General features: G+C 45.3%; 1 protein-coding gene across 14 annotated transcripts in view; it reads right to left on the reverse strand.

The window, feature by feature from the left end:
• lrrc7 (leucine rich repeat containing 7) overlaps positions 1-17498 on the reverse strand; it is a 186322-nt gene that overhangs the window by 23657 nt on the left and 145167 nt on the right. For 12 of the 14 annotated variants that reach the window (XM_077533314.1, XM_077533313.1, XM_077533312.1 and 9 more), the window contains 3 exons: positions 8730-8894; positions 945-1064; positions 675-861 (listed from right to left, as the gene is read on the reverse strand). In XM_077533314.1, the coding sequence (XP_077389440.1) occupies positions 675-861; positions 945-1064; positions 8730-8894 (472 nt within the window). The remainder of the gene's footprint in view (positions 1-674; positions 862-944; positions 1065-8729; positions 8895-17498) is intronic. The other 2 variants (XM_077533320.1, XM_077533324.1) reach the window with 1 other exon arrangement.

Here is a 17498-nt window from a genome sequence, read left to right on the forward strand (position 1 = left end):
GCCAGAATGAGCGTCAAGTCAATTTAAGTCAAGCCAAGTCAAGTCATCTTTATTTATATTGCGCTTACAAGTTATGCCCTCCCGGCTCGCAGCCATTTCTTTCCTTTTTCGCAGCACCTTTCGGTGGGAATGCGATAAAAAATTCTTATCAGGCCCCTAATAGACCGTAAAATTAATGGCACAACAACAATGAGCCATCTATCTCTCTTAATACTCTTCCAAATGTGCAAAACCGATCAGTTCCTGATTCGTCCCGTGATGCAACACGCGAAAAAAAAACATGACTTCACAAAGGATCCTCCTATTGTAGCTCATTTAGAATGTGCCGCAATGGTAAATATCGACAGGCAGAAAATCACGCACCTTTCGGAGAAATACGCCGTTTAGAAACCAAAATATGTGACCTACGTGAATTGTGGAAATCCAATGAGAAAATCAGTGTGTGTTGGGGGGAACTGCTCCGTGATACGTTTGGCACCGTGAACAGTAAAACAAAACAGTAAGTAAAAGTGTTACCTTTCCGTTTCAAACCACCCACAGCTTTACTAGGGATACTGACTGGGACTACTAGGATACTGTCTGCATGTTTTTTGTTTGTGCCCGATGTACTTTTCTATTTTTTAATTTTTTTTTGTTCTCAATTTCCCAATAAAGTACTGTATATTACCATTTACCTTGAGGAACGTTTCCTTGATACTGCCCTCCGGACGGAACAACTGATAAAGGCATTCCTGGCTGATACTGGACCCCCTTATTCATCATTCCACCATCATAACCTTGTTGGCTAACCATGCGATGAGGTGTTGTGGCCGAGGAAGAGGATGAAGAAGTGACGATCATGGTGTTGTGGGAGTGGCCTCCCTGTGCAAATAGGAAGGAGACTTTAGGTAAAGACATAAGTTGATTTTTTTTCCTTCTTTACATACATTTATGCCAGCTCTGACCTTTTTCATGAGGTTGTCAGGTGGAACGTCTCTCCTGCCAAGTGAGTAGGGTGCCCATTGATTGCTTCCTGACACACCCTCTTGGTCGTTATCCAGCATAGCAGCCTGCTGGGAGGGGGTCTAGAAGCAGGAAAAGGGACAGAAGAAGATTTGGCAAGACTTTAATGATGACAACAATGTACTACATGCAAACAGCATCCTCTCGATTTTTCCTGTATGTCTCAATATGGAAACACTTTTTTGCTTCTCCCTGGCTCAATTTTAAACTGAAACTTTACACTCACGCGAGAACATTTCCTTCTTTATGTTAGGTTTTGTCATTATTTTTCTGAAACCTGCACTCCCCTTTTCACCCGTGCTTATGCTTCCCCCATTTCTCTTTGATTTCTAAGCAGAATCATCATCTGCTTAACACTGACTAATAATGTTCTAATTTAAATAGGTAACTTATAATTCTAATAATATATCATTTATAATACAATTTTATTTAATACTTTCATAAAAATTATACCCCAGCCAAAACCTTGAGTTAAAATGATGTTGTCTAGAGATGGCAAAATACTACAAGCAAAAAGGTGCTCCTGTTTGTTGTTTGTAATCAGTTACTGATGGCACTTTTACTTCACACTTTTAACGTTAAACTCTTATTAGTTGCACTTCACCTTTTACCCTCATAGTAATGAGGGCTGCAGAATTGTTTTTAAATTATTTACTTTGGGGTAGATTCACTAAAGGTTTGAGTGGCCTTTGCGCGGCGCAAACCATTAAACATGGAGCAATCCGGGAGTGCCTAATTCATTAAACACTCGTAGATGGGGAAATCCGTCAATAAGTGTGCTGCCAACCAGATTGCGCCCCAGTGCGCCGGTGGTATTTGCGCGTACGTAAATTAGGCAATTTGCATACATTTGGCGCATAATATGTCCACCCCAATGCAAATGAGACTAATTGATATACAGCGTCTAATTCACTAACGCCAGCGCTAAAAGCTACATGAAGTTTGCGTGCGCAAATAATGTTTATGGAAGGCTGGTGTAAACTTCCTCGATCCCGGGATCATGACAGCAGTGCATGGTGGCATGGAGATGGTACCCGGCTGATAACGCAGAGAGGGGAGGGGGGAGGGGTAATTTTCCTATGGTTTACAACACACAGCATAACTTGGGCTGATCGGCATAGGCGGTGGGGGGGGTATTTTTACGTGGCAGTGGCAGATGCATACTGTATGCCCACGTCAACCTCTGAAAATATATTGTTAACAAATGATTGCACCAATAATTTGCACTTTATGAATGATGAATGACGTCGTTGTCGTTCTCTCTGTTTGCTCCAGCTTAATGGCGCTAAATGACGAAAACGCTTCTGTACTATACTACCATGTTCTTGGCGCAAATCCATTGCCATGTGTGGTGAATCAGGTGCAAATTGGCTCCAAGCTGTCAGAATGTGGGTGTGTTTGCGCCGGTATATGATTAGAGCAGGGGTGTCAAACCTAAGGCCCGCGGGCCGGATCAGGCCCACAAAAGGGTTTAATCCGGCCCGCGAGATGATTTTGTTACTCAACTCAACTCAACTCAGGTTTAAAGTTAAAAAAAAACAAAAAAACGAGTTGTAATGTCGGACCTATTAATCAGTCGGCCACAATCAAAATATATAAAATTTGTAACTTGACAAGCAGTCCTTGTACGGGGGAATGATCCTGAATGTCATTATTTTACACACAACTTAAAGTTACGATTTGTTTAATAATAATAATAATAATAAAATAATAATAATAATAATAATTATTATTATTATTATTAGCATTATTATTATAAATATTTATTTTAATCATAGACCAACAAACGTGTTAAATACGATACAAATTCAATTACTGGTAACACAAATAGATATGACAAGGATTAGCGTCATAAAGTCGTTAACTGTGCCACGCAATGCATTCTGGGAACAATATATATGCAAAACAGGTAGATTTAACACATCCAGGACTCAGTGTTGCTGTGTTCCATTTGCATTTGTATCATTTTTTGGAACAATATGATTACAATTGAGCTCTGTAATTTAGGGCTGGCACACAAATAGCAGAAATCTGCGTATAATTGACGGCAATCGTTTTAAAGTAATACAATGTTCCCTCGTTTTCCGCTGGGGTTAGGTTCCAAACAATACCCGCAATAAATGAAATCCACGAAGTAGTTAGCTTTATGTTTTACAATTCTTATAAATGTTTTAAGGCTCTAAAATCCCCTACCACACAATTTAGACACTTTTCTCATTGAGGCATTTACATGTTCTCACATTTCTCTCTTGTTCAAACATTGATAATGTTCAAAACTTCATACATTTTATAAAATGAGTATATTACTGCAAAAAAATATGCAAAATTGCACTTAAAAAAAAATCCGCGAGACCGCGAAAAGTGAACCGCGTTATAGCGAGGGAAGACTGTACCGTTATTTTACCGACGCGGCCCATTTGGTAATATATTTTCCTCCATGCGGCCCCTGAGCTAACGTGAGTTTGACACCTCTGGATTAGAGAAATGTCCTCAGTGGCTAACTGGGAGCAGCCTGCGGGTGCAGTTGCGGGGCAATATTTTGTGCTCTTTGCGCACGCAGCGCATTCTTAGTGAATCTACCCCTTTGTTTTTAATGTATATTTTGCAGCAGGTCTGAGAGGACTGTAATTTCAGTTATGCTGTATGTCCTGTATGTGCAGCGCATCTGACAAATGAAATGAAACGAAATGAAATGTTGTGCTGCAGATGACATTTTTACTATTTTCATCATTATGAATTTGTATCATAACGCTGGTCTTATCAGACACGAAACTTAATCTTCAAAATTCTGCAATTAAAAAAATATCTTACTCAAAGAGACTGCGTATATAATTTAGTGCCACAGTGGTGAACTTTTAGAATGTGATGACCAAGCATGTGCATTTTGAGCATGTGCATTGATTGCTGGCTCCAGTCTACTCTGCACATTGCATGTGCATGCTTTGTCCTGACGTCACGTGAATGCATAATAACTTTGTTTAGTTTATGCACTTAAAAACGGCAATGTCATACCAGAGCTCGTCTGTGATGAGAGTGATAGTTTTTCAACTAGGGATGTTCAGATCCGATACGTGGATCGGGTATCGGCCCAGATATTGGGGAAAAAAAGGCTTATCTCCAGGGCACATGCATATTTATGTCTCTATGACTAGGTGAAATGTGGAATGGTGACGTAAATATTTCCCCTTTGCTACATTGTAAAGGTGGCATTTGGTGATCATCTATTTTATTAAACTGAAGAGCAAAAAAGCATGTAGCCTATCAATATTTCTTTACATGCAGACATGAGAGACAGTGTGTAGACCAAAGCAGGTGGTGCAGGAGGGCTTTGGCCACGCCCAACAAAATCCTCATTTGAAACTGGGCTCACTAGGAAAATCATACTCCAAAAAAATATTTCAAACACATTAAAGAACATCTAAAAGCATATGAGTTTTTTTTTTTTTGTAAACATACAGTATAAACAAGTGCAAAGACAATTTAGTATGAAACGGTATCAGATCGATACCGGCAGATACTGAACCCTAAGGTATCGGTATCGAATCGGTCGTGAAAAAAGTGGATCGGAGCATCCCTATTTTAAACTACTTGTAACTTGTTTTTATCAAACTGTTGACGCAATCAAAACTATTGTGATAAATAGTAGGGATGTAACAGTAAGGGCAATATTGTGATATCATGATATTTAAAATGCCACAATATCGTCGTCGTCATGTTCACAATATTTAAAAGGAACACATCTGTTAAAAAAGTCAGGTTGAGTTCCATTTGTGCAGTTCTAGCACCCTCTAGTGGCTAGTTTATTAGTGCAATTTAATTTTCATTAGGGAAGTTTTGGCCTTCCATGTTTAAAATCTATGCTAATTGTCAGATGAAGGGGAACCTAATTTGCTTGTGAAGCGATCAATGTGTGCTTGCATTAGCAAGTAAGAGCCTCACTGTTTTTATTAGAGATTGTAGGTGGTTTATATGCATTGCTGTTATGTACAAAAGCACAATATTGTGCATTTTTTAGTATGAGCTTTTTTTTTTTTAAATTATTTATTTATTTATTTATTTATTTATTTATTTTTTACAATATTGTGATCTTTTTTAAATATTGCCAACCCCCCAATATCATGAGAATTATCGTATCGTGACCTTCATATTGTGATAATATCGTATCGTGATGTTTGGATATCGTTACATCGCTACTAAATAGACTAATGAACTTCATCTTGGTAAATCATGTCAAGTTTACTGTGTGACACAAGGCTGTACAATGGCTGTTCTGATTAATGTAGTGGCACATGTGAACGGAATACATCACATCACATGCAAACATAATTTTCATTCCGTTTGGTCATTCAGTTTCATTCTTATCGGAGTACAAGGCTCCATGTAAACCATGACTGATGCGAAGATTCACCATGAGTGCAACCTCTGACCCCGGGTTTTCACCGGATGCGGTTGCGGTGCGGTTGCGGTGCGGTCCGGCGACGCAAGCAATTAGATTCCATTCATTCGAATGGTGCAGTTTACACCTGTAACAACTATTGCCTAGGTCCATTTCACCCTCTAATTTTTTTTAAAGTTTGCTTCTCCTAAAGCAAATTCTCTGCAGTGCATGAATATTCCACTGCCCAGACAGGATCCAAGCCTGGTCAGCTCGGCAGGTGGCTACCCAGCCACCAACAAAACTCTTTTGAAGCCGCTGACCAGGTGACAAAGGAATTTATGCGTCTGCCGAAGGAGTGTATTTCAAGCAGTCTTCTCGGAGCCCGAACAAATGGCTCCAATGGTTTGGAATACACAAATGACCGATCAAAGGAATGTTCATGACTTCTTATCAATCACAAAAGGATACTCTGGCGCCTCGCCCTTCCTGGAACGTCTAGATGGAGCAACAACACCTCCAAGTGGCGAAACTTGGAACTATCCTTAGTGACAATTCACATAAGTAACCGCATTTTACACATCTATACCATGATAATTCTTGACAGACAACTGAACTACGAATGATTCATGTTATATCTTTGTGTGTATGAACATCCTATTTCATGTGTCCTCCATAAAGAATGCAAGATAATCAATATCTCTCAGCTCAGTCAGATTAGACAAGTAGAAGTTACCTCACAAGTTAGTTTATGATGCATTAATTATAGTGTGTGTTAAACGGGTTGTGTGGGAAAACTGATTTGCCAGACTGACCAAATTTAATGCCAAATTATTAATCTTTTTAATAATTTTCCTCTTAAAGTCTGCGCGAGCGAACAGAAGGGTGTGCCATCACCTGCTGAAGCCCCACCCAGAGACTTTAAAAAGGACGAGCAGACCCCCGCTCGCTCTCTTGCCCTCTTCCTGCGCTCACAAGCCTCAGCCAAAAAAACTCCCTGGCACGACCTCTCAAGTGTCCCAGGCTGCTCGAACTCTTTGTTCTAAGAGACTTGCAAACCACGTGGCCTTTTTCTTTCCTGGCAGGATCCGGTAACGAGATCGGATCCTCGCTCCACGCCACGCCAAAGCAAGTTCAACTGCAACGCTGACTAAAGACTCTTTCGTTTTTTTTTGTTTTTTTGTTCCACTATCGGTGCTTACCCGCCCGACCTTCGCGGTCCCGGGTACACTTGCAACGCACCGCCGGACTCAAGGTTGTGCACCTAAGCCGCGCACCGCACCTGCTACTCGGTGGCGCTCCGCCGCAGTGCCAACGCACCTCCAACGGCTGGCCTTCCCCGTACGCAGGCGCGTACTGACCGAGCTGCAACACTGGAACCGGGCAGCCGTCCGGCAGAACCAACCTCGCCAAGTCGACCAACCAATCAAGGGACGAGCCGCGCAACTACGTCAGGCCCCTGGCGTGGCTCCCTTGCTAACCTGTGGAATAAACCCTTTTTTTTTCCTTGCCTTTTTCAACGAACATTGACTATTTTTCCCCCTTGTCAAAAAGGCCGCCACTTCTGTTCGTTGCTACGCAACTCCAGGTCTCGTAAGTGCGCTTGATTTCTACCTCGGCGTATCCACTGTGTGCCACTTACGTTTGAAACATCACAAATCTGGCAGGTCAAATTTTCTCTTTTCCCTGTTTCTTTATTCATCCGCATTCCTTCCTTATTTTCATTCGCTTTATTTTATTTCTTTTCTTCTGACGGTAGAATAGTTAGATAGGCAGTATTTTGATTCTGTAGTATAGCAATCGTGAATAAATGCATGTTTTATTAACTGTATTCCGCCTAAGTCATCTGTGTTTCCGAGTGGATTATTATTCTTTTGTTAGTACAACGAACCACTGAATATCGAGTGTGGCGACTTTAGATTATCAATGACTGATGAAAGAAGGATTTTGGTCGTTGTTTGCTCCTGTTAACCCAAAGCAAAAACAAACGTGGTGCCCCAAAGGTTATCGAGGTAAATACAATTTACCTCTGTAACGTCCAGATTATTAATTCGTCCAAAAGACGACCCAATTATCGCTACACAACGCTTGCGGGTGCGTTGCGTGTCGACTGCGTCTCAGCTGCGGCGTGCCGCAGGCCTTCCGCAAGGATAGACCTATTTTCTATTTTTGCCGGACGCTGCAGCGGTAGGCCTCCGGCAAATGGCAAGCTAGCACAAAACACATCGAGCGGGACAGGAAGACCGACGCAGTTTCAAAATAAATTTCCGGTTACCTTTCAGAATAAAACACTCGCCAGCTCCTATTTCGCAAGCTTTTCAGCAAAACGTGACGTGGGCGTCGCCGGGCCATGTGCTAATTCACGGTTTAGACACCAGCGAACATGGACGAGGAGAGGTTTATATTGGAGGTGGAAAACCACAAAATAATATATGACACGGCACATCCTTTTTATAAGGACAACCAAAAAAAGGATGCTGCATGGAATCTCATAGCAGAAGAAGAAGAAAAGGTTCAATCAAAAGAAGTCCACCTCTCTTTCTGCTTCTCTGTTGAGCACAGACTTTCTGTATGTTTGTCGTTGTGAAATGCCACATGATCGCGCGCGCGCGGTCCCGCGAGACACGTTGGGAAGTGGGCGGCGACGGAGCTGCCGGACCGCAGCTGTGCGGAGCCGGTGTGGATTGACAAAAAAATTGACCCGTCCGGAGCACGCAGTCAAGACGCACCGCACCGCAACCGCACCGCAACCGCATCCGGTGAAAACCCGGGGTGACAGTTAATTGGTCAGATGTGACGAGACTATCGGTAAATGTATTGACAGCATCGAGCTTGTTAGTAAAATCCAAAAATTAGCCAAGTCACATTTAAACCTGCAGGGTTAAAGGTGTGGCTTATAGTTTGGAAATTTCAGTATGTTATGACAAAATCAAAAAGGCATTTTAACTCAAAGTTTGGACTTAATGTGTTGAAGTCAAAGTGTTGTGATGTTTTAATCGTGTCCCATCAGCAAGTCATTTGCATACAAGTGGGATGTGATACAGCATCTAAAGTGTAAATTCTTTCACATCATCGAGCCAAGATTCCACATCGACTGGATGAAATACACAACCATAACCCACAAACATGGGTGACTATGACATTGAAAAACATGACCGAAACTTTTAGCATGTCTGCTTGTATGTTTACTTCTTTCTATTTCTTTCTTGTAATAATAAAAGTGCATTCAACCGTTATTTAGATTTTGTCTAAACAGTATTATGCAGCATCAGAGATTCGTAATGCAGCAACTTTTTCAGATTTAATATACAACCATAGAGTGTAGTGCCACTGTTCTCATTGGGATACTCACAGCGACAGCAGGAGGAGGAGGTAGTGGCAACCAGCGGCCAGTAGGGGGCTCATGTTTAGTGTTATTGTAAACGTTAAAGTTCAAAGTGCTGCTGCGCCCCTGGCCGTGACCCCCGCCCTGACAGAGCATGCCCAGCGTGAGCGTATTGTGCTTTAGGACACCACTCTGATTGGAGAAGACAACATCACATGACATGGGTGAATGGAGAGAGATGGGAGGCATAGCCAACACGGAGCATTGGGAAGACACACTCAACTCCACACACATCAATAACAAACACTGATAAGAAACACAAAAAATAGTGCAGATTTGCTGAAAGCACAGAAAAATGTTAGCTAGTGTTTGATCATACACACAGTGAATATTGTGTCATCCAAGCAACAACTGGTGGACAATGTCATTCCAAAATTAAGAAGCTCATTTGTTTGTGAGCCCTAAAAGTTGCTAGCATCCATTCTGCTATAAAGTTCTTTATTGCAAATATCTACCATTCTCTTGACCAAAGGCCTCTTTGCACAACTCCACTACTTCCTGACACTATTTTTTTTTTGTTTATTGACACCCTGTGAATTAGATTTAATGTGACAAAGGATTTGATAATTCACGTCATCCTTGAAAATGTTCGATTCATCAGATTCGTCATGTTGGCCATAGTTACTGGCTGTTTTTGATTTCACAACCCACTGACCAGGCAGCGCTGCACTTAGACGTTGCACTGTCCATTGATTAAAAAAAAACAAAAAAACATTGAACGTTCATGGCGGCATTCATTAGGATTTTAGTATGCGTCAATAAATGTTTTTGGCGGTCAAAGAGTTAATTACTGGGAAAACTGATTACGTAATCCAGGTGTGTCTGAGAATTGCCGTCGTGGTTACTGAGGTCAGGCCACAGAGTTATGCTGCCTTCATGTGGTATCTAAATTATGGTAAATACCACATGCCGAGTAGAAAATTGCACGTGAATGCCCCCTCATGTCGTATTTTCCACTGAGCAACTCAGTTACTTTTTTTTAAGCGAGTAATGAGTAACTATAACTAATTACTTTTTTAAAGTAACATTCCCAACACCGGCGAGTAAGTGACATTGTTTGTCCACTCATAAATAAATAAATAAATAAATAAATAAATAACAGTTTTAGGTCAATTACAAAGGTCTTTAAAAAAGGCCTATTTGGCGTTACGTTACAAGTCAAGACTCAGCAGAGAATGGTCTCTGTATGATTCATTTAAAATTTCTTCTGGGGATTGCAAAGACATTCATTTTGGAGTTCTCAAAATGGGTGTCAGATTAGCAACACTATTTGCTTGCCCAGAGGGAATCCACATATTACATCAGATACTGGGGTCGTTGACCTCACTGCAAAAACTTTGAAGCCAGTTAACCGGAGTTGTCAACATACGCTTAAAAGTGATGTATTAGTGTTATAATGGTGACGTATTATTATAAAGCAGCTTTGGGCTGTCTCTCTGTTGGTATGAAACCAAACAGATGTTTGGAGGTGCGCAATTGGAACCAAATTGGGCACTAGCTGGTTGGGATGCCACGATCAGAGCAATATCGTGATATTGCCACAATATCATCGTCGTCATGTTCACAATATTTAGAAGGAGCACATCTGTTAAAAAAAAAAAGTCAGGTTGATTTCCATTTGTGCAGTTCTAGCACCCTCTAGTGGCTATTTTATTAGTGCAATTTAATTTCATTAGGGATGTTTTGGCCTGCTATGTTTAAAATCTATGCTAATTGTCAGATGAAGGGGAACCTAATTTGCTTGTGAAGCGATCAATGTGTGCTTGCAAGTAAGAGCCTCACTGTTGTTATTAGAGATTGTCGTAGTGTTGTTCCGATACCTGGTATCGGCAGAGGCGCCGATACTGCATTAAAACAGTGGTATCGGTATCGGTGAGTACTCACAAGTAACATGCCGTTACCATTAATTCCAAAGCTAATATAGGATTTTGGATGCAGCATCTTGTCTTGCTCGTGACATGTGACATGATCACTGCATGCCGATCTAAGATATCCAATTGGCCCTTGAATGCTCTGAACCAATGGCAGGACAGCTCTTTTGTCATGTTTGTGTTTTGTCAGATTGCTGGGTCACATGTTTTCGTCTCACAGCTGCTGGCACTCTTCTGGGTGGGCGGAGTCCCCAGCTGCACACCTGGCAGCCATCACAATTAGCTTAGTATTTAGGTGCAGCAGGAGCTGAAGGACGCTGTCGGATAATTCTTGTCGATATTACTCCGAGTTCCAACTGTCTTACTCCTGCGACTTGTATATGCATTTTTGCCTTTTGTTAGATGTTTAGTAGTATTTTTGTATTTTTATATCCGACGACGTCCTTCAGCTGGGACTCCGCCCAGCCGTTCAGTTAGTTTGGATTTCTGTTGTACTTTTTGCTAGATAGCTGTTAGTTATCGCCTGAAAATCCTAACTCTCCTCTCACCCCAGGTCACTTTCCCTTCCTGCCACTCCATAATTACCGGTCCCCGCCCATGATTACTAACACCTGCCACCAATCAAGACTCACAATAAAAGCCAGCTGCATTCTCCCCTCAGTGCCGAAGTGTCACAGTTCAGTGCATGGAAGCGTCCCACAGTCCTCATGACCTTGTTCACGTTGCCTTGTCTTTTTGCCTTGTTTTTGTGCTTTTTCCTCCCCAGTGGAGCGCCTTCAGTTACCCCTTTTGCCTTGTGCCCTTTTTCCTCCCTAGCGGAGCGCTTTTCGTTGTCCCCAGTACCTTTTGCCTGTTTTTTCCTCCCTAGTGGAGCGCTTTTAGTTCTCCACTTTTTTGACTCCCCGTTCTCCTCTCAGTTTGAGAGGAGACAGCTGTTGGCCGGAAATAAACCTGTTGCCTTGGTGGCCTACCTTACTCCTGCGTCTGAGTCCTACCTTACCTCGCCTTGTCAGTACACTTCGGCCAGCATGGGCCCAGCAGGCAAGGTCGAGGCTGCACTGCCGAGCCAGGAGGCCCGGCTTGACAACCAGGACCGGATCCAACAAGCCATGATGTCACAGCTGGGGGAATTGTCCAGCCAGGTCCACGAGCTGGTGAGCCTCTCGCGGCGTCGAGCGCCAGCCCCCACCGGACAACTTCCTCATCCTGAATTCTCCGTCCCGACCACGGCATTCACCGGGGTAGGATTAAGACTGGCCTCCCCAGAACGATACTCCGGTGAACCCGGGTGCTGTCAGACTTTCCTCACGGAATGTGATATACATTTTGAACACCTACCACAGGCATTTCCCACAGCCCGGTCCCGAGTGGCACTTCATGGTGTCGCACCTGACTGGACGGGCCAAAACCTGGGCAACCGCGGAATGGGCCAGGGGTTCCTCGGTCTGTCAAAGCGTACAGGACTTTCAAGTCGCCTTGCGCCAAGTCTTCGACCCCGAGAACAATGACCGAGAGAAGGCACGAGCATTGAGCCGGCTTCAACAAGGCAAAGAACCTGTCAGCGATTACGCAATCCGCTTTCGAACGTTGGCAACGAACAGTGGCTGGAACGCCATAGCACTACACGATCATTTCTTGAAAGGACTCTCACCTACCATTCAAGAACTCCTGATTCCCGTAGAACTCCCCACGAACTTGGACGCTTTGGTTTACCTCGCAATTCGCACCGATCACCGTCGCCAGGAACTGGCTAAGATCGGCGGACTCCGAAGGAGAGAGGAATCCACCCCCTGGTCACGGCCACCGGAGGCAGAGAGGCCACAACCCATCCTTCCTCCCCGACCAGAACCAAGAGATGTGGGTCTCGCCAGAGAGGAACCCATGCAACTTGGAAGGGCTCGGCTTACGCCCGAGGAGCGACAGCGCCGCCGCCGAGAAGGCCGATGCTTCTATTGTGGTGGTCTTGGCCACCTGGTGGGAACCTGCACCACGAAGGGCGGCTCACCGGTGAGTTCCTCGTCACCCCGACCCGCCAACAACCACAGGCTCACGCAAATTCAGATAACCCACCACAATGTCACTACAGATCTGTCAGCCCTCATCGACTCCGGCTCCGACGAGAGCATCATGGACTGGGAGCTCGTAAGGCAAATACGAGTCTCCACCGAACCACTTCTCTCAACCATCCAGGCTCGAGCGCTGAACGGCAAGGAACTTTTCAAGATCACCCACATAACTGAAACCTCTGGAAGTCCGAATCGGACAGCACTTCGAGACTCTTCGCTTCCACGTTTTCCAGGCTTCATCCCCCACTTTGGTTCTGGGTCACCCTTGGTTGCGTCTACATAACCCCAGAATTGACTGGAACTCGGGAACCATTCTGGAGTGGGGAAAGGAATGCAACTCTCACGGATTGGAACAACCCGCACCCCGAAACACCACAGCCCAGGTTCACCAGGTGACTCTCGTCCCACCTGCTCAAGAAGAATACCCGAACCTGCACACTGTTCCCTCCTGCTACCACCACGTGCGGGAGGTCTTCAGTAAAACCAAGGCCATGACTCTTCCTCCACACCGACCGTATGACTGCCCGATCAATTTGATTCCCGGTTCAACCATCCCCAAGGGCAGACTGTACTCGGTCTCAGGACTCGAATGCCAGGCCATGAACAATTACATTGACGACTCCTTGAAAGCCGGCCTCATCCGACCGTCTTCCTCACCTGCTGGCGCAGGTTTTTTCTTCGTGAGTAAAAAGGATGGATCCCTACGCCCCTGTATTGATTACAGTCCCTTGAACGACATAACTGTTAAGAACCGGTACCCATTGCCCTTGATGTCCTCAGTGTTCGATCAGCTGCAACAAGCCAAGATCTTCACCAAGCTCGATCTCCGGAACGCCTATCATCTCATTCGGATCCGCGAGGGAAATGAATGGAAGACTGGCTTCAACACTCCCCGGGGACATTACGAGTACCTGGTCATGCCTTTCGGCCTCACGAACGCTCCAGCCGTCTTCCAGGCCATGATAAATGAAGTACTCAAAGATTTCATTGACCACTTTGTATATGTATACCTCGACGATATCCTAATCTACTCTCCCGACCAAGAAAGCCATCAAGACCACGTGAGCCTAGTCTTGCGACGCCTGCTGAATCACCAGCTTTACGTAAAAGCAGAAAAGAGCCTGTTTCACGTCAATACCATCTCCTTCTTGGGATTCGTCGTGTCACCTGGAAAACTGGAGATGGAGGCAGACAAGGTCAGCGCCGTGCGAGATTGGCCCACACCGGACTCACGAAAGAAAGTCCAGCAATTCCTCGGATTCGCCAATTTCTACCGGCGATTTATCAGAAACTTCAGCACCATTGCCGCCCCCCTGCACGCCTTGACCTCCCCACAGGTTCGATTTATGTGGAACCCGGAAGCCGAAAGGGCATTCAAGGACTTAAAAGCTCGCTTCACTAATGCCCCAATCCTCAGAGTCCCTGACCCCAAACGCCAGTTCGTGGTGGAGGTGGACGCCTCGAGTATTGGAATTGGGGCAGTACTGTCTCAGCGTTGTCAAGAGGACGGCAAGACACATCCCTGCGCCTTCCTCTCACGTAAATTATCTAAAGCTGAACGCAACTACTCGGTCGGAGATCGGGAGCTTCTCGCTGTAAAAGTGGCTCTCGAAGAGTGGAGACACTGGTTGGAAGGCGCCGAACTCCCCTTCGTGATCTGGACCGACCACCGAAATCTGGAATACTTACGTCAGGCCTAAAGACTCAACCCTCGACAGGCCAGATGGTCTTTGTTTTTTAACCGCTTCGTTTTCTCGCTGACTTACAGACCCGGCAGTAAGAACGTCAAGGCTGACGCTTTGTCAAGAGTCCACGAGTCCGAGCCATTGGAAGCCGAGCCTGAGACCATTCTGCCCCGGGACTGCATAGTCGGGGCCATGAGATGGCAAATTGAGGACGATGTCAAAGAGGCACTGCGAAACGTCACTCCCCCCACGTCATGCCCACCACGTCGACTCTTTGTGCCTGAGGAACTGAGGGCCCAGGTAATACACTGGGCCCACACTTCACGATTATTTTGCCATCCTGGAGTCCGCAGGACCATGTATGCTGTCGTCCGGAGATTCTGGTGGCCGGCAATGGAAACCACAATCAAGGACTACGTAGCTGCCTGTCCTACCTGTGCCCGCAACAAGACGTCCAATCAGTCCCGGATGGGTCTACTCCAGCCACGACCAATCCCATCCAGAACATGGGCGGAAATATCAGTAGACTTCGTAACCGGACTGCCCCCATCTCACGGTAAAACCACGATCCTCACAGTTGTTGACAGATTCTCTAAAATGGTTCGCTTCATCCCACTAACCAAGCTCCCAGCCGCCAAGACCACAGCAGATATCATGATCCACCACATTTTCCGGTTCTACGGTTTTCCATTATACATCGTCTCAGACCGTGGACCACAGTTCGTCTCCCGATTCTGGGCACAGTTTTGTAAAGCCCTAGGTGCCAAAGCCAACCTGACGTCTGGATACCACCCTGAGGCCAATGGGCAGGCAGAACGGCTGAACCAACAGCTCGAGACCGGTCTCCGATGCCTTGTCTCCCAGAACCCGACTACCTGGAGCAAGTACTTGGTATGGGTCGAGCTCGCACACAACTCTTTGCCCACGTCTGCCACAGGTCTCACCCCGTTTAAATGCGTCCACGGCTATGATCCTCCTTTCTTTGCCGAACTGGAAGAGGAGGCAACGGTCCCCTCGGTCCAGGCCATGATCCGTCGGTGCCACAAAGTCTGGTCGGCGGCCCGGACGGCGCTTCAACGCCAGGGAGACCGGGTGAAGAGGGCCGCCGACCGGAAAAGGAGACCGGCACCCGAGTACCGTCCAGGCCAGCGGGTGTGGCTATCAGCCAAACACCTCAGACTCAAGGTACCATGTCCAAAGCTGGCCCCGCGATTTGTGGGGCCTTTTCAGGTCCTGCTGCAGTTCGGCTTCGCCTACCAAGATCCCTCAGAATCCATCCCACGTCCCATGTCAGCCAAGTCAAACCTGTCCGTGAAAGCTCACTGGTGCCCGCCGAAACCCGACCCACCCCCCCCCGGAGATGATTGAAGGCGGCCCCGTTTACAAGGTCAGAAAGCTTTTAGATGTTCGTAATCGGGGCCGCGGGAGACAATACCTGGTCGACTGGGAGGGGTACGGCCCGGAGGAAAGACAATGGGTCCCCTCCCGGTTCATCGTTGATCCCTCCCTCATTGACGACTTTTACGCAGAGCACCCTGACATTCCTGGGCCGTCGAGAGCCGGCCGTTGAGGGGGGGTACTGTCACGCCGCCACCGGCGTGACGGTTCCAGGCTTTTATTTTTGTGTCCATGTTTCCCGTGTTGTTTTGAAAACCCTAACTCTCCTCTCACCCCAGGTCACTTTCCCTTCCTGCCACTCCATAATTACCGGTCCCCGCCCATGATTACTAACACCTGCCACCAATCAAGACTCACAATAAAAGCCAGCTGCATTCTCCCCTCAGTGCCGAAGTGTCACAGTTCAGTGCATGGAAGCGTCCTACAGTCCTCATGACCTTGTTTACGTTGCCTTGTCTTTTTGCCTTGTTTTTGTGCTTTTTCCTCCCCAGTGGAGCGCCTTCAGTTACCCCTTTTGCCTTGTGCCCTTTTTCCTCCCTAGCGGAGCGCTTTTCGTTGTCCCCAGTACCTTTTGCCTGTTTTTTCCTCCCTAGTGGAGCGCTTTTAGTTCTCCACTTTTTTGACTCCCCGTTCTCCTCTCAGTTTGAGAGGAGACAGCTGTTGGCCGGAAATAAACCTGTTGCCTTGGTGGCCTACCTTACTCCTGCGTCTGAGTCCTACCTTACCTCGCCTTGTCAGTGGTAAACCACAAGAGCTGCTAACCAAAATATTTTTGTCAGTCAGCAAAACAAACATATCCTTTAGGTATACATATGACTGTCATGCAAGTAAATTAATGTAATATATCGGGATATGTATCGCCTTGAAGATCAAGTATTGGGATACATATGTATCGCGATACGTATCGTATCGTGACCCCTGTATCGTGATACGTATCGTATCGTGAGGTTGGCGGCAATACCCAGCCCTAATCGGTATGGTATTGGTATCAGCCGATACTGCAAAGCTGGGTATCGGCATCGGTATCGGGGGCCAAAAATCGTATCGGAACAACACTCGATTGTAGGTGGTTTATATGCATTGCTGTTATGTACAAAAGCACAAAATTGTGCTTTTTTTTTAGTATGACCTTTTTCTTTTTTTTCTTTTTTTTTACAATATTGTGATCTTTTTTAAATATCGCCAACGCCCCCACAATATCGTGATAATTGTCGTATCGTGATGTCTGGATATCGTTACATCCCTACTAGCTGGTTTACTTTTCAATTTGCACTTGCAATTAGGACCATTACCATAAAGTTGGGTGTCCACTAAAATAATATACAGATAATTACAGACTGTCTTCACTATAGGGAAGAAGGAAATACATAAGAAAATCATTGTTTTTTATTTGGTGAAGGCCAAATGAATCCTAGTGACAACACAAATATTTCCACAGGTCAAGTGTTCTCGTCTACTTCACTTATTTTCCTTATCAAATGATGTTCAAATTGTTATTTCTTAAATGCATTTCACGTCATGATTTCTTCTGCACTTCCTCACAGTACTGACTATGCTATAGGTTGGCTGACAAGAGGTGACAGTGTGGAGTGGACACGCACATGCAGCCAAACGCATATCTGGTCAACTTTAAAACACAAACTTACATAGATACAGACACGGTGGGCTTCCATACGCTGTACGTGTATGCGTGAGTGTGACCTCTTGCGTGCTTAT

Source organism: Festucalex cinctus, chromosome 10, assembly GCF_051991245.1.
Source record: "Festucalex cinctus isolate MCC-2025b chromosome 10, RoL_Fcin_1.0, whole genome shotgun sequence".
Classification (NCBI taxonomy): Eukaryota; Metazoa; Chordata; class Actinopteri; order Syngnathiformes; family Syngnathidae; genus Festucalex; species Festucalex cinctus.